This window comes from Episyrphus balteatus, chromosome X, assembly GCF_945859705.1.
Source record: "Episyrphus balteatus chromosome X, idEpiBalt1.1, whole genome shotgun sequence".
Taxonomy (NCBI): domain Eukaryota; kingdom Metazoa; phylum Arthropoda; class Insecta; order Diptera; family Syrphidae; genus Episyrphus; species Episyrphus balteatus.
Window position 1 is genome coordinate 1,350,715 of NC_079138.1, and position 27,881 is coordinate 1,378,595.

Sequence of the window (27,881 nt, forward strand, 5' to 3'; positions counted from 1 at the left end):
TATTATCAGGTTAATATTAATATTACCTATATAATCTCTACAACGAAGATGCATACGTATCACCTTACGTGAACTGAATTGGGACGATCCTTTAAACCCTCCTCCCTACGGAGATCTATAATTGTAAAATAAAGTCTCATGAAGAAAAGTGAGAATAAGTTCCAAAGTTTTCGCTTTTCTTTGTGAGACTTTTAAACAGTTTACTTTATAAATCTTAATTGTAAGCGTTGGCTTTTTTTTTATTGAATTTTTTTTTCGTTTAAAGTAATTTTTTAAAGAAAACTTTAACGGGAGACATAGAAGGCAATGGTCTTTGTAAAATGTTGCTTTAATTTTTCCATTTTTTTTTTTACAGGAAACCGTTATTTTTACCCCACCTGAGTTCAGTTTTCAGAAAAATAGAATTCATAAATATGGATTCATAATTAACTTTGGCACAATCTATGGTACAAAATCATGACCCCAACATAATCTTAGGTCACAATCTAAACAGTATGGCTCGATCCCGTATTATAATTATAATATTTTATTTTTTAACTTAAAAAAAAAAAATATCAACCGTACCACCCCCCTTTCTTCCCGTATCATAATTATTTATTTTTTTTGCCTACTTTGACCGAAATAGAAGGAAGCATTTAACAACCCCATTAGAGAGAACCTAGTAAAAAAAAAACATATATTTAAAACAAGTACAGAGCAGATACATTTATGCATGGTAACTTAGGTCAAAATAAATAGTTTATGCTATACCCTATTGTTATACTCATAAATCCCAACAGCAATTTGAACTTAAACATCACCAGTGCTTATTTTTTTTTTCGGAAATACGCTGATCTCTTCCTGTCCACAGCAAAAAACAAATAAAACACAATTATAATGCGTTCCATAACTCGAAATAGAAAAAAAAATGAATGTAAGAGCGTCATAATTTTGTATAGTTAACCGGACATAGTTGATTAAGCCCCCATACTCTTTGGGTGATATTTAGTGAGTATGATAAATCACACAGATATTGTAGGGGTTACGTTTTGGGAATGTGGAATGTGGTTTTCAAATCATGAATATAGATAGATGCATATGATTGGGGTGTAGGTATAGTATATGGGACGGAGATACTCGAAAATCTAGACATATGTATGTTGACCTTTTTTGCTGATATATTCTGTCCGACTGAGAAGTATAAATCAAATCAAATTACTTACAATACATTTCGTGCTTCGGAGAGATGGTGGATGTGCAGGGTGTATAATGCTGATGATTGTTAAAGTATCCACGATCACACTCTGCATCGCTTGATTTAGTTCAGATTCAATAAATGAGGTTTTCAATAGATAATATAAGATAGATAGATAAGGTTTTTTCTCTCTTTTTGTTTAACAAATATTTAATTCTGGTTTTGATAATGCAGACATACTACACAAACTGCAAATACGAATAGTTGATTTTAAGTGTATAGAATCCCAATCCCCAATTTTGATCAAAAAGTGTTTGATTTTGAGGGAATTCATTTGTTTTTCTTACCACCTTTTTTTTTTCTTTTTGTGAAAAACTGCGCTTTATTGTATCAAATTGTATGCAAGACCTAATCGAGTAATCCGACATGTACTTTGAAGGCATAATTCCGAGCATTATGTGCCAAAGAAATGCGTATAATATACATACCTATTTTAAATTAAACTAAATCTGATTGTACCTAAATAGATGCATCTGGATATTAGTTCGAGTTCTATCTATCTACCCCCACCCATTACTTTAAAAGATTCTTTTTAGTTTAGGGTTTGTAATAGAAAATGTTCCGTAAAACAAGCCGCCCCCACCCAAACGATATCAACAAGTTTGGTTTAGCTTTTCTGTACAATTTTATACTAATTGAGTTGAACATTTTGATTATATTTTAGTCAGCTTCCTAACATATATCCCTTTAGTTCGTAGCGAGATTTCGTAACGTTTAAAGGTCTGTCTGCGTCCGATCACAAAATAAGTATTTCCATTTTTTATTGATCCTTATCATTATTCAGACTAAAAACCAAATAACAAAAAAAAAAAAAACAAAAAAAAAATAAACACCCAAAAACATGTGCATGTTTTTCTTTTACACTTAAGCAAAATAAAATTGAAATTTTAAACCCAAAGACATTCGAAACTAAAAAATATCCATAAACATTCTCTTCAAATAATATTTATCCTGTTTTTGCTAAATGGTGCGGATATTAAAACTTCAACTAAAATTGACCGCCTTTTTTGCTAATAGAAAAACCATAAGTGCGTTAAATATAAAACAAAAAAAATATATATATATATTTAATAAAATTATTAACAAAGTGTTAACAAAAAAATAATTTATTTAATAAGAAGTGATGTGATGAGCTTTCCAATGGAAATAAAACAATCAATTTCAAGAAAGTGTTTATAAAATTTATAAAATATATAAATAAATCAGCAAAGTAACTTTTGAACATCTACAAAGCCTGGCGATTTTGTTAGTAATAAAAATAAACGTGAGGATATGGGAGATACAACGGATATCCCTTACCAAATAGACAACTGATTTACAAACCTGCTTCGCATACACCTACAACTTTGAACCATAATTGGATTTAAGTAGCAGTAGTTTAACATAAAAGAATAAACACTTAGGACTCTACCAATTTAGAGCTCACGTTAATATTTATCTGAATTCTACATATTTCATCATACCAAAAACCAATTTAATACTCAGTTTAAAGGCTAACGCTCGGTTAAATTTTATAGTTGGGAATCTCAACTATAAAATTTAACCGAGCGTAAGCCTTTAAACTGACTATTAAATTGATAATTGGTATCGTGAAATATGTAGAATTTAGTTAAATTATAAAGTGAGCTTTATATTTTATTAATACCCAAAACAATATTCGATAATTTTTGTTATAAAAATAAGTTACTTTTTCAAATCTTGAAACAAGGACAAGGATCTTTGGAGCCTTTTCAATATTAAAACGATGAAATCATATTAACTTTATACTCTGAAGTAATTATCAACGAAATGTTCTGGCTGCATCCTGGGCACCTACAATACTTAACTAATAATTTTGCTTGTTATAAAGCCTTCCAGATACTTCCAAATGCTTCTGTTAAACTTTTAAGAAGCATACATACATAAGAAACTTTGAAAACTCAAGAAATTTCCTTCTTATTTCGAGTTTTTCTATTGTACAAATATTTAATTTACAGAAAAACAAGAAAGAAATGAAATGCAAATAACATAATATTCATATTTCACGGTTTATTTTTTAAACTACTCACTATCATTTAAGTTGCCAACGAAATATCGACAAAAGTTTATTTAACTAAACTAATTTCTTTTAGGACTTTTTTTGTTGTACAAAATTATATTGCTGCGTAAAGTCTGTTTTTAAGTATTGTTTTTATAGGGAAGTTTTTCTTATGGTGGGCCAACATCAAACCCCCCACCCCTTCAAACTTTCCATAATTGGAAACATAAATAACATTAAAATTTGAATGTAATAAATACTTTTCCATCTGTGACTCTCACATTTTTTGCTCTTCGAGTCAAAAAAAAAGTTCCAAAAAAGGTTTAAAGTATTTAATTTTTAAAACGTCTTCAAAAAAATAATAAATAAAAACAAAATATAGTCCACGGACTCCTTCGCAATTTGCTACTTACAAAGTAGTGCTAAATCTCCCTAGACCTTTCTGTGAGCCATTTTCGTTTCCATAATGTAGTTTTTGGAACTCTGAGTGGTTTGGATGTTTTTTTTCCAGCCTATTTCTTATTTTTGGACGACATCAAGGGCTTTTGATATTGTGTCCTCAGTCCATTTTCACAATAAAAATAAAAATGTAAAAATTATTTTCAAATGACATACCTACTATGCCCTATGCCAGTTTAGCCGAGTGCTCAGAACGGAAAGTAATATTGCCCACTAGGTTTCTTTCTTTTTTAATTCAAGTTATAATACCAAAGATTTCTAAGCCAACTTATTTCAGTAAATTAATACGAAATACTTCATACTTACATATATTAGTTGCTTTCTTGGATGTTCAATGTTATTTTTTAAAGGTAGTCAAAAAATTTTTCATAAAATTCTTAAAAATTTGTTCATCATGTATCAACTAAATTTATCCCTGAAATTTTGCTTAAAGCTCAATTTATAATTGATGTAAATGTATAATTTCAAATAATTTGTATTAAGAGGTTTAACTTGTTATAATTTTAATTATTACCTATAATTTAACTTTTGCTCAAAAGGACTATAGTTTGTTGTAACGATGAAATAAGTGAAATGAAAAAAATTAAGTATGTCTACTTTTTGAGATGACTAAGAACAGTTTGACCTGTAAAATGTTAAAATAATTACTTTTTCGATAATTTGTTAAGTTACAGGGCGTCTTAAAAGAGCATTTACCGATACCAAAAACAAAAATGCTCCCGCCGACCTTTTTCGACTTTTCGTACAAAACCTCTGTTGGTACGGTTATAATCGTCGGTCACCGTCTATGGTTTTGTTGTTCACATAAAAAAAATTTATTGCTGAGATAGAAGTTTTGATATATTTATATTTATAATTATTTTATTTAAAAGTTTCAAATTGCTAAACAACCAAAAAGAATACAAATTCTCAACCCTAAATTTATTATATATTTTGTTTTTTTTTTTTCTCTTTGCAAGACTAATAAAGTGGGGACGACCATATCTCCCGTCCACTTAAATATCTCATCTGGATTTAAGAAAGTGAAGGATCTTAAATAGTATATATATATCCATTTTTTTCTGTTGTATTGTCGTCGATTTCATTGAGGCAAATCATGTCTGCTGGAATTGACCGAGAACTAGTTGAAACTTTAAACTTAAGAAACAAACGAAACGATGAGAACATTGAATTGCCTGGAATCAATAGCTCTTCGGATGCAGTACCATCTTCACCATTGCCCTCAGTCATAACGACAACTTCACACCAGGTAATTTGGAGTTTGGACCTAGGGCCTGTTTCTAAGCTTTTTTACATCAAATATATCAGCGACCTTAAAAATCAGTAGTTGAGTCAGATTGAACACCAGAAAATACATTTTCCAAAAAGTCAAATAGCTCGAATAAATTAGCTGATGTAACTGATTTAGTTTGCTGTGAGACAGGGTCCAGAAAAATATATTTTGCTTAAACATTTATTTGACTGATGAAAAATATATATTTTTTTTTTAATCATTGATCTTAAATTCTCTTTTTTGTGATTCTTCTTCTAATAGATTGCAAAAACACACAACGTTCCTGAACGTGGTTCATGGTCGTCAAAATTAGATTTTATTTTATCAGTGGTGGGGCTAGCGATTGGATTAGGTAATGTTTGGCGTTTTCCTTATTTGTGTTACAAAAATGGCGGAGGGGCATTCCTGGTGCCGTATTTCTTAACACTTATACTTGCTGGCATTCCAATGTTTTTTATGGAACTTGCACTTGGACAAATGCTTACAATAGGTGGACTTGGAGTCTTTAAAATTGCTCCCATATTCAAAGGTAAATATATTATACTGGAAGGTATTGATATCCGTTTTCTCTTCAAAAATTCAATTAAAAAAAAAAACTTAAACACTATCGTCGCGTTTATAAAAAATTCTTAAAAAACTGGTAAAGAATATAGGTTTATAATGACATCATTTTAAACTCAACACCAAAATTGTTTTTTGAGATTAAGCTTTCAAAATACTCCAATGCAAAGGTTAGTATCTTGGCCTTCACGACATCTGTGCCAATAAATAAATTTAATGATAAAAACAAAAGTACTCTCACGGTTTGCGATTGTCAAATATAACAATTGATAGTTGATGAATATCTACTGAAATTTGTTTTTTTTTACCTCTAATTTATGGGAAAACTGGCCAACTTTTGTAATGAAAGTTTTCAATTACATTTCAATTAATAACGGTTGACATCATTATTCATTTTCAAAACTTTGGTTAGATAAGAAATATGATATCGCAATTTGATTTTTCTAACTGTCAATTAACAGTTTTTAACCGCAGTAAGAATGTTATAAAAGAAAAGAACATGTTCAAAATATATTTCAATTCATTTCAACGCCTATTGTAACATCCGAGATTGTATTAAAATTTGAAGAAGTTGCGGAAATCTTACCTAACTACATACACTACCAATGCATGAAAGTTAGCTAAAACACTTCCATTTATTTTATTTAACAACTCTCAGGAATAGGTTATGCTGCTGCAGTCATGTCTTGCTGGATGAACGTTTATTATATCGTTATTCTGGCCTGGGCTACTTTTTACTTTTTCATGTCTATGAGAGCAGGTAATAATTACTTATTTAAGTTCATACATCAAAATATAATAAGTCCCTGCATATTCATGAATCTTGAGTAATTCTACTATATGTTGCATGTAAAGCATGTCATTTGATGTGTAAATTTTAACAAGGTGACTTAAGTAAATATTTTTAATGTTATTCTTTCGTCTTCATTTTAAATTATAATAAAAAACGAAAATAGATGTACCATGGCGAACATGCAATAATGTATGGAACACTATAAATTGTGTTAATCCATATGAAAGAAAGGAACTTCTTTGTTGGGATCAAATTAATAAAGTTAATGGAACTGTTAAGAAAATTTGTTCAGTAGCAGCCAGTAATGTATCAGCATCAGATCTTTCAGATCCAGTGAAAGAATTTTGGGAGTAAGTTTACTTTTTTTTGTTGCATTGATATAAATGTAGGTACATTTATATGTTTTTTTTTTTTAATTTCCAAACAGACGTCGTGCACTTCAAATATCTCCTGGAATTGATCAGGTGGGCAGCATTAGATGGGAATTAGCTGGAACTCTTTTAACTGTATGGATAATTTGCTACTTCTGTATATGGAAAGGTGTTAAATGGACTGGCAAAGTTGTTTATTTTACTGCTCTATTTCCCTATGTGTTGTTAACTATTTTACTTATTCGTGGAATTACATTGCCTGGAGCTTTAGAAGGAATAAAGTTTTATGTTATACCAAATTTTTCGAAACTTTCCGAATCGGAGGTAAGAAAAAACTCAGCATTCAAATTGACAAAAATAAATAGCATAATTTTTTTTTTTGTATTTTTAATAATTCTGAAGAAACTCAATTAAAAAAACAGTTTTTTTTTTTGTCATTTTGAAACTTTAAGGATTTTATTAAATTCAAGACTAAATTTATGAAATAGGTGTGGATCGATGCAGTTACACAAATCTTCTTCTCTTATGGACTTGGATTAGGCACTCTTGTAGCCCTTGGAAGCTATAATAAATTTACGAACAACGTCTATAAGTACATATATATAAAATTTAAAAAAAAAATTAAAAAAAAAAAAAAACATTTCATAACATCGCTGCTTTTCTTTTAAACAGGGATGCTCTTATCGTGTGTTCAGTCAATTCTAGTACAAGTATGTTTTCTGGGTTTGTTATATTTTCAATTATCGGATTTATGGCTCATGAACAACAGAGACCTGTTGCGGAAGTAGCGGTATCGGGTAAGCATTTTCCATTACGTATATGAATAAAAATACCTAATTGCATAAGAGTTACGTTATTTTTAAGGTCCCGGACTTGCTTTCTTGGTATATCCATCGGCTGTCTTACAGTTACCTGGATCACCTTTATGGTCCTGCTTGTTCTTCTTTATGATACTTCTTATTGGATTGGATTCACAGTTTTGTACGATGGAAGGTTTTATAACTGCCATCATAGATGAATGGCCACAGTTGTTAAGAAAACGCAAAGAAATTTTTATTGCTATTGTCTGTCTTCTTAGTTACCTAATTGGATTGACGTGCATTACGCAGGTAATATTTTTATACTTATGCTTTGAGATCTTGTTTCAAGCATTTTATACTAGGTTCATACATATATTCATAATGTATTTAAAGTTTTTTAGAAAAGTGGTTAACGCAATTATATAAACTGTATAAAGAATGTTTAATTGAAACTTTAGTTTCTTTGATTTAACTTTATGGAAGATTTACGTTGTTACTTTTAGTTAAAAATTTTCGTATTGGACAGTTTAATAAATTTTAAAATTTTATAAATAAAACTTAATTTTGTAGTAAAGTTCAGTTTTTCAATCTCTTTTTGTATAAACTGACATAAATATAAAAATATCATTCAAAACATCGCTGCAAATGTCATAGATTAACCATTAAGTAGTAAATGCTTGATATTTCTGAAACCTTATACAAATATATTATAAGCTAATTTGTTCACTGTTAACTTTCACCAGGGAGGAATGTATGTATTTCAAATTTTGGACTCTTACGCTGTCAGTGGTTTTTGCCTACTCTGGTTGATTTTCTTCGAATGTGTTTCGATTTCATGGTTCTACGGAGTTGATCGATTCTACGATGGAATCAAGGATATGATTGGATATTATCCAATGGGATGGTGGAAGTTCTGCTGGTGTTTTACAACTCCTGCGATTTGCTTCGTGAGCTTTTTGATAGAAATTGCAAAATATTCAAATTAAAATAAATTTTTTTTTGTGTTACAGGGTGTATTTATATTTAATTTGGTTGAATGGACACCTGTTAAATACTTAGGTTATAGCTATCCGCTTTGGGCTCAGGCTTTTGGATGGTTTACAGCTTTATCATCAATGCTTTATATTCCTGCATACATGATTTGGCTTTGGAATAAAACACCTGGAGACAAAGAAACTGTAAGTGTTTTTTTTTAATAAAAAAGACAACAAGGACACAAATTTAAATATTTTTCTATAATTAATTCTAGAAAATTGGACTTATTGTTAGAATAGCTGATGACGTAAAGACCCTTCGGGCGAAAATGCAACAGGAAAATCAAAAACAAATGGAAGATATGTATTCGTTGTAGAATTTTTCTTTTAGATTTTCATCATATTTGTTCGAAAAAAACCCACACGAATCTGCACAAAAAAAAAAAAAAATACCTAAAGTACTAAGGAGATCTAATAGGAATTCAATTGAAAATATCTATAAATATGCAAGGTTATGAAGTTTTATAAAAGCCAAATTTTATATAAGTTAACAAAAGTAATTAAACTTTTATTATGCTATGACATTTTTACTTATAATGGACAAGATTCCTATACTTAATGTAATATTTTTTGTTAAAGTATTAAAATTAAATTAATAATGAAATTAAAATGATAACATTTAATTAAAACAAAAAATTGTTAACAAATATATTTTCCTTTCTTATGTTGATTTAATAAATTTATTTACATTTATACCTGACACCCAGTATATAATAGCTCTGTTCCATTGGAGGTGGTAGTTTACTCGTGAGTAGAAATGTAGTACAACAACTTCGAATTCCTACATCCTCGAGTAGAAGATCATGTGTTAATTTCTGTACTAGATCAACCTACTTAGAGTAAACTACCCACCTCCAATGGAGCGGGGCTAGTTATATATTAATAATTTTTCAAAGATACACCTAAATTTAAAGTTACAAATAGATTCTCTCATTTTAAAACTATGTTTTCAGTACTAAATATAAAATTAAAATAAAATGAAAACAATTTTTTTTTTTTTTGTTTTTAATGAAAATTGAATTCACATTATGAATAGTTAATAAAAATATAAAACCGAACATTTATTTTAGTGCAGCTTATTTTTAATTTTTCCACTACATAACGAAAAAATATTTTAAATATTGTTAAGAAAATTCTAATAAACAAATAAATTGTTTCAAGTAACTACTTGTTAAATGTTTTGTGTATATTTTTATTGCTAATGAAAACGGCTCGATATTTTCAAGTTTCTTAACTGCTCTCAAGGCAACGAGCAGTAACTTCTTTGAATGATGGGTTTCAAAACAAAGACTGAGTTTTTCATATTGAAAAAAAATTTGATATTTATTTATTAAATACATATTTATAATGACAAGCATGACTGGCTTTTGAAGTTCAAAGTACCTACATTTTTGATAAAAGCTGTTTTTTTTGGGATTGCCATCCGTATCCGACCGACGCACGTAGTTGTTACAAAGAGTAGAATCAAAATTCAGTTCAGTTTTCTTCTTTAGAGATATTGACACAGTCAATATGAATTAACTGTTATCCGAAGCTTATTTATATGACTTAAGCTCGTTCTACGCAAAAACGGAAAATGTAGATTTAAAGTTGTCAAAATCGTTATATTTAATTTTTTGGAAAAAAAGTAATCAACATCTAAAACCGAAATTTCAAAGAAAATAAATTCAATGTCCCGTTTTCCAAAATTTCATTTAGAAAAAAAAAATTTTCAAATCTTTTTTTAAATCTCAAACTTACTTTTTCTAAATTTTATTTCTGGTTTATTAGTGGAGTACGTTGATTCGGCGGGGCCCCGGGGTAAGACTAAATTTTGGGGCCCCTTTGATATTTGGGGCCCCTTAGTTACAAAAAAAAAATTACGTATACGCCTTACGTTTTTTGTATCTCTTATTTATTTTTAGGTTTATTTTAATGTTTTAATATGTTAGTAATGCACTTTGCTATACTTACTTAAAATGTCTCCCATAAAAGTAGTAAACACTGGTACTAGGGCCCATAAAATTAAATATTTAGAGACCCCTAAAATAAAATTTTTTTAGCCAAGAATTGATAGTTCTTGCGGCCTCTGTTCTGAAGTAATAAATAATGCATATTTTATTTTCCATCATCAGACATAATTTTTTTTTATTTTGGGGCCTTTGAAAAATTATTTTTAGAGCCTCAAAATTAAGTGCTTAGAGGACCCTAAAATATAATATAATTTTTTTGGAGCCAAGAATTAATAGGTATTGGGGCCTCTGTTCTGAAGTAATATTCGGAATGCCTCCAATAACGTAATGTTTTTATTTTGGGCCCTGATGTATTTATGTTGGGGCCCCTGAATTTATATTTAATTTTCCATTTGATTGTTTTGAACCACTTTTGAGGATCCTCAAATAATATTTTTTTGCTTTTTTGGGGCCCCTAATGTATTATTTGTGTTGGCAAAGATTTTTCAAGTAATATTTTTTGGGGCCCTAAGATAAAATTATAATTTTTCTTTTAAAAAAGCAGTTAATTTTTTTTGGGGCCCCTGGGGTAACCTTTTTTTTAAATCAATATACATATATTGTGTGGCTACCAATGCATTATACATTACACTGAATGACATAATTTGTCTCCCTGGTTACTTCGTAACTCAATTTATGCTAACAGTTTTCTTCTCTGCATTGTCTCCAGTGGGAGCCCTGGGGTCGGTCGGGGCCCCGGGGCTCCGCCCCGCTTGCCCCAAGGGAGTGTGCGCCTCTGGGTTTATATTAAAATGCTTAAAGTTTCGTTCAGATGAAATTGGTAGTTTGGCAGAAAATCATGTTTGAAAAAAGACCTTACCGTTAATAATGATTTTCGAAAAAAAATTTTTTCATCAGAAGACCTTGTGTAAAAATTTACCTTTTTTTAACGAAATCGTTGGATCTGTTTTCGAGAAATTAGTATATGACAGGTACCATTATTTTTGGTCCAACATACTATGTTTGATGTCTATCGGTCCATTCGTTTAGGCTGTAGCTCCTTATACAGATAGACGGACTTCCGGGACCGACTGCTTTTTATCATAGTAATGTCGTGTCTGATTGTTATCTTAACTTTTTTTTCGTACGAGTGCATACCTAATTTTTTATATATGTAGTATGTAAGGTACCTACCTATATCGCAAGTAAAAACTTAACAAAGCTCATCCATACTCGAATATTCAAAACAAAATTCCATTTCTTTTTGAAAATGTAAAAACTGATTGTACCTATTTATTCATTTTAAAAAATCACTTCTATTATTAATTTGTATAAATAGTGTGATTTATTTAGTCTTATATAAATTAAATTAACAACACACTTTACTAAAGTTACAATAAAATTCTTTAACTTTATCGTATCCTATTTTTTGGAATAATTTTGTGAATGGCTAACAAATATATTTTAAATTATTATCTACGAGTACCTTCCATATTTTAATTTCATTGTTGATTATAATTAAATTTGGTTGATATTTTTTACATAAACAAATCCGAAAACCTATCTTATTATTATTCAAACGTCAGTTGGTTATGTTGTTATTAAATTTGATATTAAAAATAGATTTTTGAAAATATCGTCCAGAGAAATTGTAACACAATTGCGAATACCAAACATTTAAGGCATTGATGGAGCCAGTATAATCTGAAACAAAGATAAAAAAATTTATGTTTTTATAAGTTTGCATACAACATCGACGAAAATTTCATATAAAGGCTTTCAATATTTTAATTTTTATTTTACTTTTCAGGTAAGGTAGTGTTACTAAAATTAAACTTTTCGGTTGAAGTTCAGTATAGCAGGGAACTTGATTTTTGTTACTTCGGTTTTTGGTTTCGAATCACTTAAAATTAGTTCTTAACCAAGTCTTTCCTTGAACATTTTTTTGGATGCTTAGGGATGTTTTCTGAGCTCGGTGTTCAGAAAACCATTTTTAGTAAAAATATTTTATATAATATTTCGTTGAAATTGACTTACCTATTCCATCTTACCAAAGCCTCAGGTATCGTTTCCAGTGGGTCATGAAGTAAATACTGTCTTATACCTCTGAAATATTGCTGCAGAAAATGATCCCAATCTAATTGTGTCATATCAAAGAAAAATATTTCCTTATCACAGTCTGATAATCGGTTCCACAAGCTTCGGACGTTGTCAATTTGAAATTCCCATTGTCGCATTGAAAAATATTCAATCACATGCATGAACTTATGGATTTTCTTATAAGTATGTAGTAATCTGAATGAAATAAAAGAAGTGCTTAAAATTTAATTGTTTTTATTAATATGTAAGTAAACCTAACCTTGGCTTTCTACCTATGCAAACTGATACTGTGTCGAATATAACAGCTGGTATATAATGCAGAAATAATATTGAAATTATATGCATTATTTTATTTGGTGTATTTGCATAGCATAAGTACCAGAGAGCCTTTAATGTTGGATACATTAAACCGTACTTGGTTGTTTTTGTTGTAAAATCGCCCCAAGTAAGTTGATTTTCTTTTGATGTACAAAAGTTATAAACAGGAATGTCATTTGATAGCGATATTTTACTGTAAAATAATTAAGAAATAATTTAACAAATTAGTATTGAAAGAACATTTAAATTTTAACTTAAAAGTAGAAAATAAACTGTGAAATTAATTTTGTTTTAGGATTATCTATGTGCTTCGCTTAGTCTTTTGGTGCCATTCACCAATCAAACTTTTATAAAGCTAAAACGAAAACTGTGCAAATATAATGCATCAAATCCAGATATTGGTCAAAATAAATTATGGAGGACCGAATTCTTAAAAAATTAACATTGTTTGTTTATAATAAAAATTGTATGCTCAAATGTTGGCTTTAGGTATAATTTGTCGGTTCATGAACGGGCAAAGCACACAAATGTATATTTTTGAATTTACCGCAAATCCCCAAAATTAGTACAAGAAAAACTTTCCTCGAAATGATGGTGATCTCTTCAAAACGACTTACAGACATACTTGGACAGGATAATTATTCAAAATACCCAAAAAATGCAGAACTATGGGTGTACGACCAAATAATTTATTCAGATTCTTAAGAGCGTTCCCGGAAATGATGTTTTGACGTTAATTTATTTTTATTTGTGACATAAAAAGTAAAACGAAATATTTTTGGGATTATATTGTAGTAGCCACGATTTTCGATAATAATATCACCATAAACATTAAATTTTAATCTAAATAAACCCCAAAACAAGCATTTCCGGAATGAAACTAAAACTAACTTATAACATACATTTTATATAGTTATCCATAAAAATAGGTGCGGAATGATAAATCTATACAATATCAACTTTAAAAACAGTCATTGCAAAACGATGAAAATTCAAAATTATTCTTGAATCTATCAATTGACAACCGTTATAGCAAAACTTCTTGCAAATTAATAGTTTCTATCGTTTATTAATTAGTTGATATTTGAAATCCGTAATTGGGCTGTATAACTCTTATAGATAAAAAACGCAAAAGCTGTAAGTATTTAAGTTTAAGCTAACTCAAAATGTAAAAAAGCAAGAAAGACCATTTTTTAGGATATTACCTTTTCTTTATCTTAAAAATATACGAACCTATGCTTTTGTGAAACGTCCCAAGATGCTGCAATTATGCTATTCACACATAAATCCACTGGCACCATATTAGCAACAGCACTAGGATTACAACGTAACGTTCGGATGACACCAGTACCAGCGCCTGCTATTGCTCCAGTTGGTCCGTAAAAATTATCAATCCATCCACAGACAGGATCACGATACGTAGATATAACTGCGGATTTTAATATTTCAATTTTAATTTTAACCAAGTAATATTAACATAAAAAAATAAATAATAATCATAAGAAATCATTTATGGATAGGTACTAACCTATTCCGGGTCGAAACATTCCAACGGGCAATTTTTGACCATATAATCGGACAACATCTTCAGCAATAGCTTTTGTAAAAGTATATGTATTTGGCCATTTATCTAATAATCTAGGTTTAATATAATATTGGAAGAAAATACATTTATGAATTATGATAATATTTTATGTACCGCAAATTCCGTATCAATCGTTTTAAATTTTATATAACTGATGGTTATTTAAAAAACTAAGCAAAAACTTTTTTTTAAATGTGTATGAAAAACAAATGGTATCCTAATCTAATGTAGACAACACATAATCATCAAGTGAAAACAAATCCCAGTTGCAAAAATTGAATTCTTTCTTGAAGACATTATTAAAACATGGTTAAATATTTTGCTTAGTAGTAAACAAAATAATTAAATAGACTTGTTCAAAATAGTGAACAGCTAATAGAGTACAGCTCATCCAAGAGGCTTAGGGTAACTACATCAAAGAGCTATGTCATTGCGGAACATGTTTTCGCAGAGGGGGCTCCCAAGGTTGACAGGCCAAAGCAGAGTATAGTATTGCTGTCAATTACCCCAACTTCTTGCAAATGACATCAGCGAAAGAATTCCTTTTCAGAATCAACGGTAGCGCCACCATCACCACTTCCAGTTAGTCTACTTGGTGAAAACCTTGTATGAGCTACCCTGATGTATTCAGATCATAGGTCTATAAGGAGTGGCTTAGCCGACCTCTAGTCCTTGGAGTCATTAAAGCGCCTAGTCCTACAGGTTGGGGCTCCTGCCTTTGTCGTCACATAAACCCGTTCGGATACGAATGGATTTTCTGATGACGAACAAACGAAATAAGTACAATAAATTTCGGACCTACACGTAGAATTTTAGGTTCATAAAGAGACTATGTAAAGCCGAGAATCTTGAAAAAGAATTGAATCTTGGAATTGGGTTAAAAATGTTTAAAAATGTAGAAATATTTCTGTTCAACACAGTACCAAAAAAGACCTAATGTACATTTATGTGCAAAAATTTTCTAAATTAAAAAGTCGTGTTAGCCTAGGTCACAAGGTGGTTGCCTCTTACACTAGGTTCGTTTTTCAAGTTGAAAATGGGAATTTTCTTGTTTACATTATTAGAATAAAAGTTATTTAAATTTGTCTAAAACATCGCGTTTTTTGAAGCACACCCAATGGATTTTTTCCAAATGCCAAATGAGTGGAAACAGATTTTTGGATCAAGTCACCCGCTTAGCCTTAGGTGTTTCATATCTGGTAGTTAACGTTTGGAACAGTTTAAAATTCTTATTTGGTCCACCTAAATTGATTAAATACCCCTATGTGCAGTGTTTACACTGCCTCTGAAGTGCTGGGTTTCACTAATCTACCACAACAAAACCCCTGGTTTGATAAGGCCTAGTGCTTTTTTGTGTCTCAATACCGCAGCAATTTGATTCTTCATAACTCACAGTAAAATTGAGTATACATAGTATGCATATGCATACACTATACAGTGACATTGCGATGACGCTGCGGGAAAAAAGACTCGCAAGTCATCGCAGCGTTATCACAGTTTCACCGGCATCTAATGGCGTAAAAAAAACGCATGTGTGCACAGAGCCTTAACAGAAAGTATACAAATCAGCGCTGCAGAGAAGGGTCCAGACTCCAGAGGACGAAGGCATATCGCTAATTTTTTATTTACTTGAATACTGTCATAACCTAAAAAATCACGAATTTCGAGTTACAAATGAAGAAGTTATTGGAATAAAGTTTTTTTATGTTTCATATTTCGTATGTTTCCATACTTGCAGTAAGGCTGCTATTTTCCGTCAATTTCATTATAATCTTTGAACAACAACATCTTGAAGGTGCTACCACCAAGTGTTTATGGCTAGAACTTCAGCACTGTTTCACGGATGCCAATCCGATCATCAGACTACTTACTACTTCTACTACTACTGCTACTTCTTTATTCCATTTTTATGTGGTGCTTTGTCTAGTAACCACAACTAACCACTCACTAACTAACGAACCACAACCGGACCAACAAATAAAAAAAGTAAAACAAGTTCACAAATTATAAGAACACTGTTAACTTAAATGTCTCTGAATTTAAATGTCTAAAATTGAAGTAAAGTTTAAATTAATTTTTTTTTAGAATCGAAAAATAAAAATTGAAAAAAAAAAAAATTCAAAAAAGGAAAAACAATACAAAAAAATTAAAATAATTTAAATTACCAACTCAAATTAAAACGCAGAAATAAAACAAAAATAAATTCATACATGGGTGTTAAGCCTTCCAATAGCCTTTCTGGTGCACATTCCATAAGAAGCATCATATTTTTCGAATCGCTTGGAGGCGGATAAAATTTTTCTTCAATTTTTCTCAAGGGACATTGTGTGTAGGCCGTCGAGACGTGTATGACACTTTTGAGGTTTTTCATTTCATTACACAACACCATGATGTCACGACAGGCTTTAACATTAATTTGCATGGCAATCTTAAGCTTTTCATCAAAACGCACAGTTGCAGCCATATGAAACACAATGTTTACATGATTGACTAATATTTGACGGTCAGTTGTACTTAAGCCCAATCCAGGTAGCAAACAATCACCGGCGATGCCTTGGAAGCGATGTCGAAATTTTGGTGTTGTTTTCTTCATTGAGTTAAAAATCTATTACAAATATAAAAACAGAAACAAGAAAACAAAACATATTTACTAGAGATATTAATATTATTCTGCCTGTAAATAAAAATGTTATTCGTAAGGAAAACTTATGAAAAATAAACCAAATAATCATTTTTAGCAAAAAACAAAACCGACTTCCATGGTTTTTAAAATAGTTCCTATGGCTAAAAGTGAACGAAATTGAAATGGAACCACACTGCAGCCACCAGCTTTCTAATACAAAAAGAATTATCAAAATTGGTCCACTCAGTCCAATGCGGTAACAAACATAAAAAAAAAAAAAAAAAAAAAAATACAGACGAATTGAATACCTCCTCCTTTTTGGAAGTCGGTAAAAATACAGACGAATTGAATACCTCCTCCTTTTTGGAAGTCGGTAAAAAATTAATATGTGATATGATAATTCCAATTAATGTTTTTGATTAAAATCTTTGCTTAACACTAACCCTAGGTAAAATACTCACCGGATCATCAAAAATCTCCTCGACCCTTGTGTGAATATCTTTACTCTTTTTTTTTCTGATAAGAATGTATATCATTTCAACTCCAGGGCATGATGTGAATAGTTTGTTGAGCAAAACTAAAAACAAAAATAACAGATATTATAAAAAAAAAAGTTTTTAATAAATTCTAAAAAAGTCAGACGCAGGCTAATCTTATCTCACGTCGGGCTATTAGCAAATTCCAACATGTGGGCGACTGTCCACAAGCCACAACACAACCCTTGCTGAAGACCGACACCTATTCTATTGGAATGGAGAACATTATTTTGGTGTGTAATTTAAAAGAGGTAAATGCAGTCCAAAAGTTATAGACCCAGAGCCAGCGACCTTAAGTCAGTGGCGGATCTAGGGGGGGGGGTCGTGGGGGTCATGACCCCCCCCAAAACTCCAAGCATACATTCTCAAAAAATAAAATAAAACTAAATTAAATATAAAAAAGATACAAATATGTATTCTTTATAATTTTGCTAATTTTTGTTCAGTTGTAAAGGTTGGTTTCATAAAGTCAATATAAAGCATGACCCCCCCCCCCCCCAAAACTCCAAGCATACATTCTCAAAATATAAAATAAAACTAAATTAAATACATATAAAAAAGATACAAATATGTATTCTTAATAATTTTGCTAATTTATAATTTAATAGTTTTCTTAAGTTTTTTAGAATTACTCCAGTCAAAGCGTCATTTGACCTTGCGCTGAGAGGCACTGTCTGTTTTTATTTCATGGATCGATAGGGGTATATTTAAAAGGCGTAAACCCAATTTCTCACCACCTGATCATTCTTTTTAGCGGAGTTATTCACAAAAATGAATTTTTTGGGATATTTTACTTCTAAGCTAATATCTTTGCTCCAGATTGTCGTAGACCAAAAAATAAACATACATTCTCTTCCTTATAATATTTTCTATCGTTGTATGTAATTTCATTGTATTTGAGTGAGTAAATATAAAATGGCAGCCATTTAAAGTCAAATTCTTGTTGTTAAAAAACACATTTTTGTCATTATTTCGAAAAAAGCTTATATCATGATTGACATTTTTCTGGCCTATTTTGTAGCCCTGTTCATGTCCTGCATTTTAAAGAAAAAATGAGCTCTTTATCACCAAAGATGGCCGAGCTATTGATAAATGAACGCATGCAAAACCGGTGCAAAAACACCCAAAAATATTGTTTTTTGGGAATAACTCGACTTCAGAATGTCCTATGGCAAAAAATAAAGGAATGAATTGTTCGTTACAACATTTTCTATCAATTTAGTGCACAATCTTTTTTTTGAAACAAATAAAAAATAAGTAATATTAAATCAAAGTCGTTTTTTTGTTTAGCAAACTCATGCCTTATTATTTTGCAAACGCTGCAAGTATTGGCTATTAAAATAAAATATTATTGTAGTCCTTTAAATTATCTACAATTAAAAAAAAAAATTAGCTCTCTACGACCCACACGAGCCGAGAAATTAATTTTTTAAAAAAGTTCAAAATGACCAACGAAAAACATAAGACAAATTCTCTTATAACAAGAAAAAATGAAAACAACCCCTCTCACTGAGAACTAGTATTCGAATCATAAACAAGGGAAATTTTTTTGAATTTTCGTACGGATTAATGCTTTCTTAAAATTATAATAACTCGGCTCCCGTTAAAAAATTAAGCACAAAATACGAATTTTTAAAGATTTTCTCGATATTTGGACCTCAAATATATATTAAACGGTTAGATAAACAAAAAATTGTTCAAGGCGCCTTTTTTAGAGCGTTCAATTTCCTTCAAGAATTTGTAAAGAAATTTGCTAAAAAGTCATTAATGATAATGATAAAAATGATTTTTTTTAGTAAAAGCTTGATGTAAAAATGGAAAATTGCGAAGCAGAATACCTTCCCATTAATATAAAGAGTTCATATTTGGTGTGCATATTCTAGAGGTGTCTAGCAATCGATTTTTTGGAGTACAAAATAAAAAAAAAATAATTTCGATTTATTTGAATGCATATGCATATGCAGATAAAAATCATAACTTTCCTAACATCAATCATATTGTCACTTTTTTGCCTTAGCCACGTAACAAACACATCACATTTGTTTAGTTTATCTCTCTTTAATTTATTTATTTTTTTTTAAGAAAATTTAAAGCTATGTTATGTCTTCTAATTACCTTTACCTATCGTATTTTAAAATAAATATAGAATACCTACATTTTTTTTAAAATACCAAAAAATATCTTTCGAAGCCAAAAGTGAAGGTTTATTCAAATGTAAAAACAATACCAACTCTAGGGACCTTTTAATGGTAAACAATTCCAGCCCAATACACAATCTCAACTAAGTTTTTTGTTTTTTTTTTTGTTAAGTTTTCATAATTTATATGTACATAAATAATTTATATGTAAATGATTTATATGTAAATGATTTTGTTCAAATTAAAAACATATTTATAAAAATTTGAATTTGGTTGTCTTTTTTTTTCATCTCGGTCAGTGAGATTAAAGAGTGTTATGACCCCCCCCAAACAAAATTTCTGGATCCGCGCCTGCCTTAAGTTTGCAAATAATTGCTTAGTGTTTAGAGTCATGACACTTTATAGATTTCAATGAAAAATTCTAGTAGTCGTCCCCGGCAAAAAGCGTTTGCAAGCACTTGAATGCGAAAAAAATTTTAAATTAAGAAATCGACCTTAAATAATACCTCCGATAAAATGGTTAGTATGGGTATTTTTGGGTGGTAAATTTACTAACGGTTGCCATGTAAAATATCGACAGTGTGTGATTTCAAGAAATGATTTTTATACTTTTTACAAACTATATAGACTTTAGTTATGGTTTAATTAATTCTTTATAATAGACTTATGTTAAGGAAAGATTCTTTAGAAGATATCCGAGATAACGAGCATAGCAAAAGCATAGATTTTGCTAGACCTACCAATGCAAATTCACCTCCCACAAGTGAGTGAATCCATTCAGAGTTTGTGAACGTGAATGAGCATTTCAAACTTTGAATTGACGCGCTTACAGTAAATTTTTGTTAGGTACTATTAATATTTTTAAAAGAGTAGTACATTCGTAATACGCGAAGAACTGCGTAGCAAGCGCAGTAGATTTTCATTTGGGCCTAATCGCAGTAGATCTACTGCTAAATTAGTACAGTGGCAGCCCTGGTACTCATGATAGAAGAAATGATACAAAGTAGTAAAAGATACAAAGCACCATCAGGCACATTATGTTGAATTGCATAGTAGGTGCGGTACTGCCAATTTTTCTGGTTAAGTAACGAGGCATTTTTTTACTTGCTCTATAGGGCAAGTATTGGTTTCGTGTCGAAAAAAAAAATTGAGGTTTTAATCAAAACCAACATTACGATGATGGAGAATTCCGAAAAAGTGGGTCTCGCAATTCCGTCCGTGCGTCTGTGCGGTTGTGCGGTTGTGCGTCCATCTGTACACATTTCCACAGCCTAAACGGGTGGACGGATTTTCTTCAAATTTGGTACAGATGATTTTTATGGAATTCTGAAAGTTGGTTTTTTTTTGTTTTTTTCTATCTCGTATAGAACGTATACCTCCCATACAAAAAAATACGATATTGCAAATTTCTCGAAAACGGCTCTAACGATTTTGATTAAACTTTGTATACGTAATATTTAAAGCAGTGGCAATAAAACTGCATTTTTATTTTTTCTCAAAAAAGTCAAATAACAAAAAAAAATTTTTTCATTTTACAAAATTTTGCCCTAAATGTCGGCTCTTCCCCAATATCTTTTTTTTTTTTAATTTAGAGGCAGCTTTTAAAATCTACAAGTAGACTAACATAAAAGTGCTTTGAACTGCAAGAGCAAGTACGTGCGACCCCAGTCGTGCATTTTATTTTGTCTAGTTTCGCCCGGTGGTAATTAAAAACACACCTAGGGTTGGTTTTGATCAACAGAGTAGAATGAATGTGGAAATGTTGATCGATAGCACTGCTCAACTTTAACTAGCTCGAACGCTATCAGATTTTAATCCACAACATACAATGTTGATATTAGTGAGAAATTATATTCAAGTGCAGACAATGAAAAAATGTTTTCGAAACAACTCTTCATAGCATCCGAAGTATAGAACCTAGAAAAACAATTTTGGTACCAGACTTAGAGGGGGTCGACTGCAAATGGATACCTTGTCACTTAAGCATCTGAACTTACTTTTTCCTAGAAACCCTGTTCCACCGGTAATGAATATATTTGTGCCATAGTAAAAATCTTGCACTGGTGTCAATTGAGTTTCTTCGTTCAAGCCTGTGGTTATATGCATAGTAGTGTGGTCCCTTTATTTGCTCTTTTCACAATTTCTGAAAAAAAAAAATACAAAATAAAATCACTATTTGTGTTAATACTTTAAAAACAAAATTAATGTTTGAATAAATTATTTTGAGGTTATTATTGCCGTTTCAAAGAAACAAACATAATTGAAGTTCTCATATTAAGCTTATGCCTCACAACAGGTAGATAACCAGGACCAGGATCCTCTTCAGTGAAGTCTATCTATAAATTGGTCACCCCAGTTCGCGACACCATCAGTTGCAACTTGTACTAGTTAAAAAAGCACGATTTTTTTTTTGCGATTAAAAAAAAATTGAATTTTCTAATTTTCTTAACTTAAAAATGAGTTTGGTACAAAACTTTGATATGGATATCAACAATAAAGGTATGTTTAGTATTTTAAGTAAAAATTTATTTGTTTATATGCAACTATTCTCATACGGAGCAGTTGAAGTACACAGTTAAAAAATTTGCAATTTTTTTCGTGATTTTTTTAAATTAGGGTTCTTAAATACGTATATATGCGCAACACCCCGCAACATAGGTTTAAGTATATATGTATTTTTTCAATTTCAATTTTGTTTTTATTGAACTTGTTATTTACAATTGACTTAAAATTAACTTATGTCTACAAGTATATATGTAGTATTAAACTGCTGGATATGTAGAACAATCTTGCATTTCAAGATTTTGCCCGAAATATCAAACTCCTCAAAAACGACCCTTTCAAATAGAATTTTATATGATTCCATTGAATGTATTACATTAGGGTGGTCGTTATTTTCAAAAAATTGGAACTTGTTTACTACCAAGAGCTTACATGGTTGGAAATAAATTTTTAAAAAATATTCCTCAAGTTTCAAGTCTCTTACTTAATTTTAACCCTTGCCTCAAAACGATTGATGTTTTTTATGGGAATAACATGGGGTTTTTGACCTTGTTCGATTACACACTTAAACCTTAAGGGACCAACTCATAGAAAAGAAAGAAAAGAGTGACCCATAGAATACGTTGCATGACGCTTTTTGACAGCTTACATCAAATTCCAAGGTGTGTTCAATATTTTCAATATTTTCAATATTATCGTTGTTCTTTGTTTAATTAAATAGACTAGATTTCGACTTTGCGGACGGCTGGAGGTCGTATTTTTTGTCAAAAATAAAAAAAATTAAAACGAAATTGTAGGCCTGAATAGGGTCTACAAGTTGGTTTCACTAATTTGTTTCGATATTTATCACCAACAAATAGATATAATGTGAAAAATGTCATGTCATAATTTTGGACTTTTTTAATCGATATCTCGAGTCTCGACAACGATCCATGTCTAGGAATGATTCGTAGAGCCTGGTCAAAGCTACAAATAAGCATCGTATTAAAATTTTCGTAGCTCGTGGGATAGCTATTGTAAAAAAAAAAACAATTTTTTTTTATTAAATACAATTCATGATTTTGACTTATTAACACTTGAAAATAGTTTGTCACTTACGTATCTAGAGTTTTGACGTTTTTCTATCAAAAACTATTCACTTTTCACTTAATTTCAAAAAAAATTTCTGTCAAAATGGGTTTAATTTCCAGGCCAGAACACACAAAGTTCTGATCTCTACTTTAAATTAAGTACAACTAAAAGTAAAATAGTTTTTATTTAACACATCAGTTATTACTTAGAAAAAGAGAATTTATTTTCTATTAGTGAAACAAGATGGAAGAATAAAGTGTTTGTCATTTTCAAATGTCGTATTAAACTAAAATCATGATCACTCTTTAGAATATTTAAACTTTTGAACTATCGTTATTAGTTTCTAGTTTCTAAATAGAGAACTATTTTAAGAGGTCCACGTGAGCATTATAAATAGTCAACAAAAACTTAATAATTATTGTTTATAAGATGCAAACAAAGACGAAGATCGTGTTTATTATAAAGTACCTACTCGTATCGTAATAATAATACACTGTGTCGCATATAGTTGCTCTGTAATCCAATGCGGATGAATACAAAATCTGTTAATGTGCGTATTTATTTATTAAAGAAAAATAAAATCAGTTAAAGCAAAATGTAATCTCTATTGCTTATGTTTTATTAAATAAACATTTTGCACGAAATGTCGGAAATACCTACACTGAGGGAAAAAAACAACTTAAAATCAACGAAAACCACTATTTTTTTTGGAATGATTTTGCGTTGAAGACGGAAATTTTAAAATCAAAGTAGAACATCGTTAGTTTAAAGTGGGTTGCCGTTATAAAACATCTTTAAATTAAAGTTGTTTCGACTTTGAAAAAAAAGGCATCAATTTATTAAAAAAAAAAGAAAAAATTGGCAGCCACCGCGGATCGAACTTACTAAACTTTTAGGCCACTAGGCGAATGCTTTACCAACTCCAACGTGCTATCTCACTGTTGGAAATAAGGGTGATAAAATGCAGGAAAAGCTGCAGTCCGACAAAAATAAAAAAATTCCTATTTCTTTCAATTTAAAGATGATTCATGTTACTTTTTTTCAACGGTGAATATATTAAATTTTACGTTGCGTTTTTTTCCGTCAGTGTAAGAATTCTTTATTTTAACCTTAAGTTTAGAATTTTATTTTTTTACAAATCCGAAACATAGAATAAATTTCTTGGTGATTGTTAAAATATCACAAGTTAAAGATGGGTGCGAATCGAATTAAATTAATGATTTTTGTTTAATAAACAAACATACAAGTGAGTTTCAAACTTATATACTATATAGGTACTTGATTATAATACTGTTCAAGTTTATTTACAAAGTGTAAGTGCTAATTGCATCGTTGTTTGATTTTGAAATATTTTAACGGGCGGAAATAGTAAGTAGGTTCGGTATCTAGTATCAGTGGTGTCTAGCTAAAAAGGGTAGATGGGTAGATTCATTTCTGGGTGATATCCAACAGCCACTAAAACGCTACTTTGTTTCTGTTGTTTTCTTTTGAAGTGATGTTCTCTAAGATAATAAATACAAGGAGGAAGCGGGGAGGAGGGGTCACTGGGAATGGATAATGACAAAAATTTTGAGTTATTAGGATAGGTACCAAAATGCAAAGAAGCGTTTTAATTTAATAAATTAATTTAATTGTATAATCTTAAGTTTTTTTTTTACATAACTTCCACAAATGCATTGATCTCATCTGTTTTTTTTTTTTTTCTTAAGTCATATTTTACTTATCTAATTTTCCGAACCTTGTGTTTTGTTACCTACAGTATTGTTTTTTTATTTTTTTCAGGAAAAAAGGAAGAGTTTTACCAACAGGTGGATGCGTTTTTTGACATGCAAAATAGAAGTAGAACCTATAAACTATAATTTATTTTCCAGTTTTTATTTTTATTCATTGACAAGACCGTTAAAAAAGTAGGTATATTTTGTTTGCTAAAAGTAGATACATAGGTACCTACTTTAATTCAGTTTCATGATAGAAGTTATGCAAAAAAATATTAAACATCGAAATACAAAAAAAAAACTAGACAAACAAACTTATCGCCGAGACAGATTCATCCCCTAGCCTTTTCAAAATATTGAAACCCCCTCTCCTAAATAAAATTTAACTTCCGATACAGTTACATGCTCCTCATTATAAATCAAACGAACAGTGGAAACCATGTTTTTATGCCTTCTAGCTTTTTGAGTAAATTGAAAAACATAATCGAAAAACTAGTTTTTTTTATTTTAATTGCTTCTCTTGGTTTTGTTTGACTCCTCTTAAATTTCCATACTCTCCCAATGATATGAAGGTAGGTATATCCAAATCCATGCACCAAGGTCAAGAAAACAAGAAAATAATATATGTACCTAATTTTGTCGAAATTTTATACGCACTTGTCAGCATCTGCTTCTGCATGTTGTATTTGTAGGTATAACACATATTTTATAACTAAGCTACAGATAGTCTTGCCAACAAAACACACTTAAATGTTGTAAATACCCACATGACCTAACTCAAAACAGACGGAATGTAGAATTCAAAATATTATATCTTTTGAAAAAGATTCACTTTCTTTGGCCTTGAATTTCTATAACAATGCGATACAAACAGACAGAAAAAAAAAAAAAAAACAAAAAATCATCATTCATAACAGAGCGCATAATGATTATGACATCGTAATTCATTCATTATTCAGTAGGTCACAACCACACGGTACCTATAATATAAAAAAACAACATCACTAACATTTTGATCGCGCGCATTTTATTATTTTAATTTTTGTTTATAACCGGATGTTTACAGTTAAACATTACAAAAGGAATAATAGGCGAGTTTTTTGTACCCCCTTTATAGAGTTAAATGAAAAATTGTCATTGGAAGTGTAACGCTACTGCTACAACAATAATCCAACAACAACATAAAATCCTTTATTGCAAATTCATACCTACTATAGTAAAAAGAAAAACAACTTTTCATAAATATGCAAGTCCTTTTATTTCAAATGTACCCTGCCGTTACAGTTTCAATTCCAGAGCTTTAATTTTGTTGTTTAGTTAAAGTGACAACACTAAGTCCAAATAACGTTTTCTGCAATCTATTACTTATCATATAACAAATTAACACCACTTTATTATTACGTTCTATCTAATGGAGATGAGCTATGTATATTTACATATTGTGCAATAAGTCAGTATTTTTTTTTTTTTTTTTTTTTTTTTTCAAAGTATTTAGGTACCAATATTGTACTGAATTTTCATTTAGATTTTTCCATCCCATGATAATAACTTGGCACAAAAATACTCTTGTTTAAGTCAATGATAAATAGAATTAAATACTCATACGCCATACGCGATTATGTGATGGTAAATATCACTTTCACTTGGCATAAAAGCTCTGTTCATACCTCTTATACCTATATGTATATTGTATACACACCTTCGACCACCGAATACCGAGTCGGATTGTAAAAAATTTTTAAACTATAACGATGACGATTTCAATGGTAGATTATGGACTACAATGAACGGGAAAATAAAAATAACGACTTAAAGTGACAATTAGGTAATGTGTTGGCATAAGACGTATACCTTAACTAATATCGCTGCAAAAATTTACCATAAACTTCCTTCGATTACAAACATGGTAGAAGTACAAAAAAAAAAAAACAAATACAAAAAACTAAAACCTAACGAATAGGTATTACAATATAACACAAAACTTGACACTTTCACTTGAGTAATTCATGGCTCCGAAGTATAGTATAATAATAACAAAATGATAATTCGAAAATTATATTTTTGATTTGTCAACATAAACAAGAACATCCTTTTTTATTTACCTTTTAGAACAACAAGCTATCGAAAGATTGTAGGTAGGTATGCACTAAACTTTTAAGCACTTTTAAACTTATTTAAGATGTTAGTTAGCTTAACATTTACATCAGATCGTAGCGTCGTCAAATCTACGACAAATCCTTAATTTATTTAAGAATAAAATTATTATCAAGAACCAAGATGTACACACTGAGTCGTTACAGTTTTCCGTTCACAATATTCAGATAAGTATTTTGTAGAATGTTTGAATCTCGTAATTGATGCACGAAAGTAGGTATTTGCAGCGCGTACTAACTTACTTATTTAAATCTTTGTCAGAAATTGAACAAAAGAGATTGTAGATAGAACTGGCAATAATTTCGTTACTCTTTGCTTGAATTCGATTTTTTATTCACAAATAATTTACATAGAAAATTTTAAAAAATAAAATAAAAAATTATGAAACTCTCAACACGACAACAAGACGACAACGACAAAAACCCGCGTGCAACGATAGCGAAGCGCAACATCCAACAAAGAGAAATGTTGGTTAGTACGTGAAAGAGATGACTTTTGTTGTTTGGTGCCTATCCAAACGCACTCAAGGCTTAAATTAACTCAGTTCAAGCCACAACAAAGTCCGAATGATAAACCAAATATCAAAGACGTTAATGAAAAAATGAAAATTAAATAATAACGATCAACTCATTGGGTCTGACAAACATTTAAAAAATAAAGTAACAA

General features: G+C 30.3%; 2 protein-coding genes across 10 annotated transcripts; one reads left to right on the forward strand and one right to left on the reverse strand.

The window, feature by feature from the left end:
- The first annotated feature begins 1,831 nt into the window (after nt 1-1,831).
- LOC129920635 (sodium- and chloride-dependent GABA transporter 1) lies at nt 1,832-9,718 on the forward strand. Of its 3 annotated transcripts, none has more exons than XM_056002063.1 (12): nt 1,832-1,954; nt 4,670-4,959; nt 5,245-5,512; nt 6,203-6,304; nt 6,501-6,687; nt 6,765-7,032; nt 7,197-7,300; nt 7,381-7,505; nt 7,573-7,817; nt 8,252-8,455; nt 8,519-8,686; nt 8,758-9,718. In XM_056002063.1, exons 2-12 carry the CDS (start codon nt 4,807-4,809, stop codon nt 8,857-8,859), a joined length of 1,926 nt encoding a protein of 641 aa, XP_055858038.1. In that variant the 5' UTR covers nt 1,832-1,954; nt 4,670-4,806; the 3' UTR covers nt 8,860-9,718. The 3 variants fall into 3 exon arrangements, with proteins under 3 accessions (XP_055858038.1, XP_055858039.1, XP_055858040.1); XM_056002064.1 differs by having other exon boundaries at nt 1,915-1,981; XM_056002065.1 differs by lacking the exon at nt 1,832-1,954 and adding an exon at nt 2,092-2,262.
- Nucleotides 9,719-11,823: 2,105 nt separating this feature from the next.
- On the reverse strand, nt 11,824-27,813 carry LOC129920636 (fatty acyl-CoA reductase wat-like). Of its 7 annotated transcripts, none has more exons than XM_056002072.1 (9): nt 26,913-26,932; nt 21,771-21,916; nt 17,561-17,676; nt 16,687-17,081; nt 14,420-14,529; nt 14,125-14,320; nt 12,833-13,084; nt 12,511-12,768; nt 11,824-12,177 (listed from the first exon to the last, which is right to left on the reverse strand). In XM_056002072.1, exons 2-9 carry the CDS (start codon nt 21,877-21,879, stop codon nt 12,087-12,089), a joined length of 1,527 nt encoding a protein of 508 aa, XP_055858047.1. In that variant the 5' UTR covers nt 21,880-21,916; nt 26,913-26,932; the 3' UTR covers nt 11,824-12,086. The 7 variants fall into 7 exon arrangements, with proteins under 7 accessions (XP_055858047.1, XP_055858043.1, XP_055858044.1 ...); XM_056002068.1 differs by lacking the exon at nt 26,913-26,932 and adding an exon at nt 26,761-26,905; XM_056002069.1 differs by lacking the exon at nt 26,913-26,932 and adding an exon at nt 26,729-26,905.
- Nucleotides 27,814-27,881: the final 68 nt, after the last annotated feature.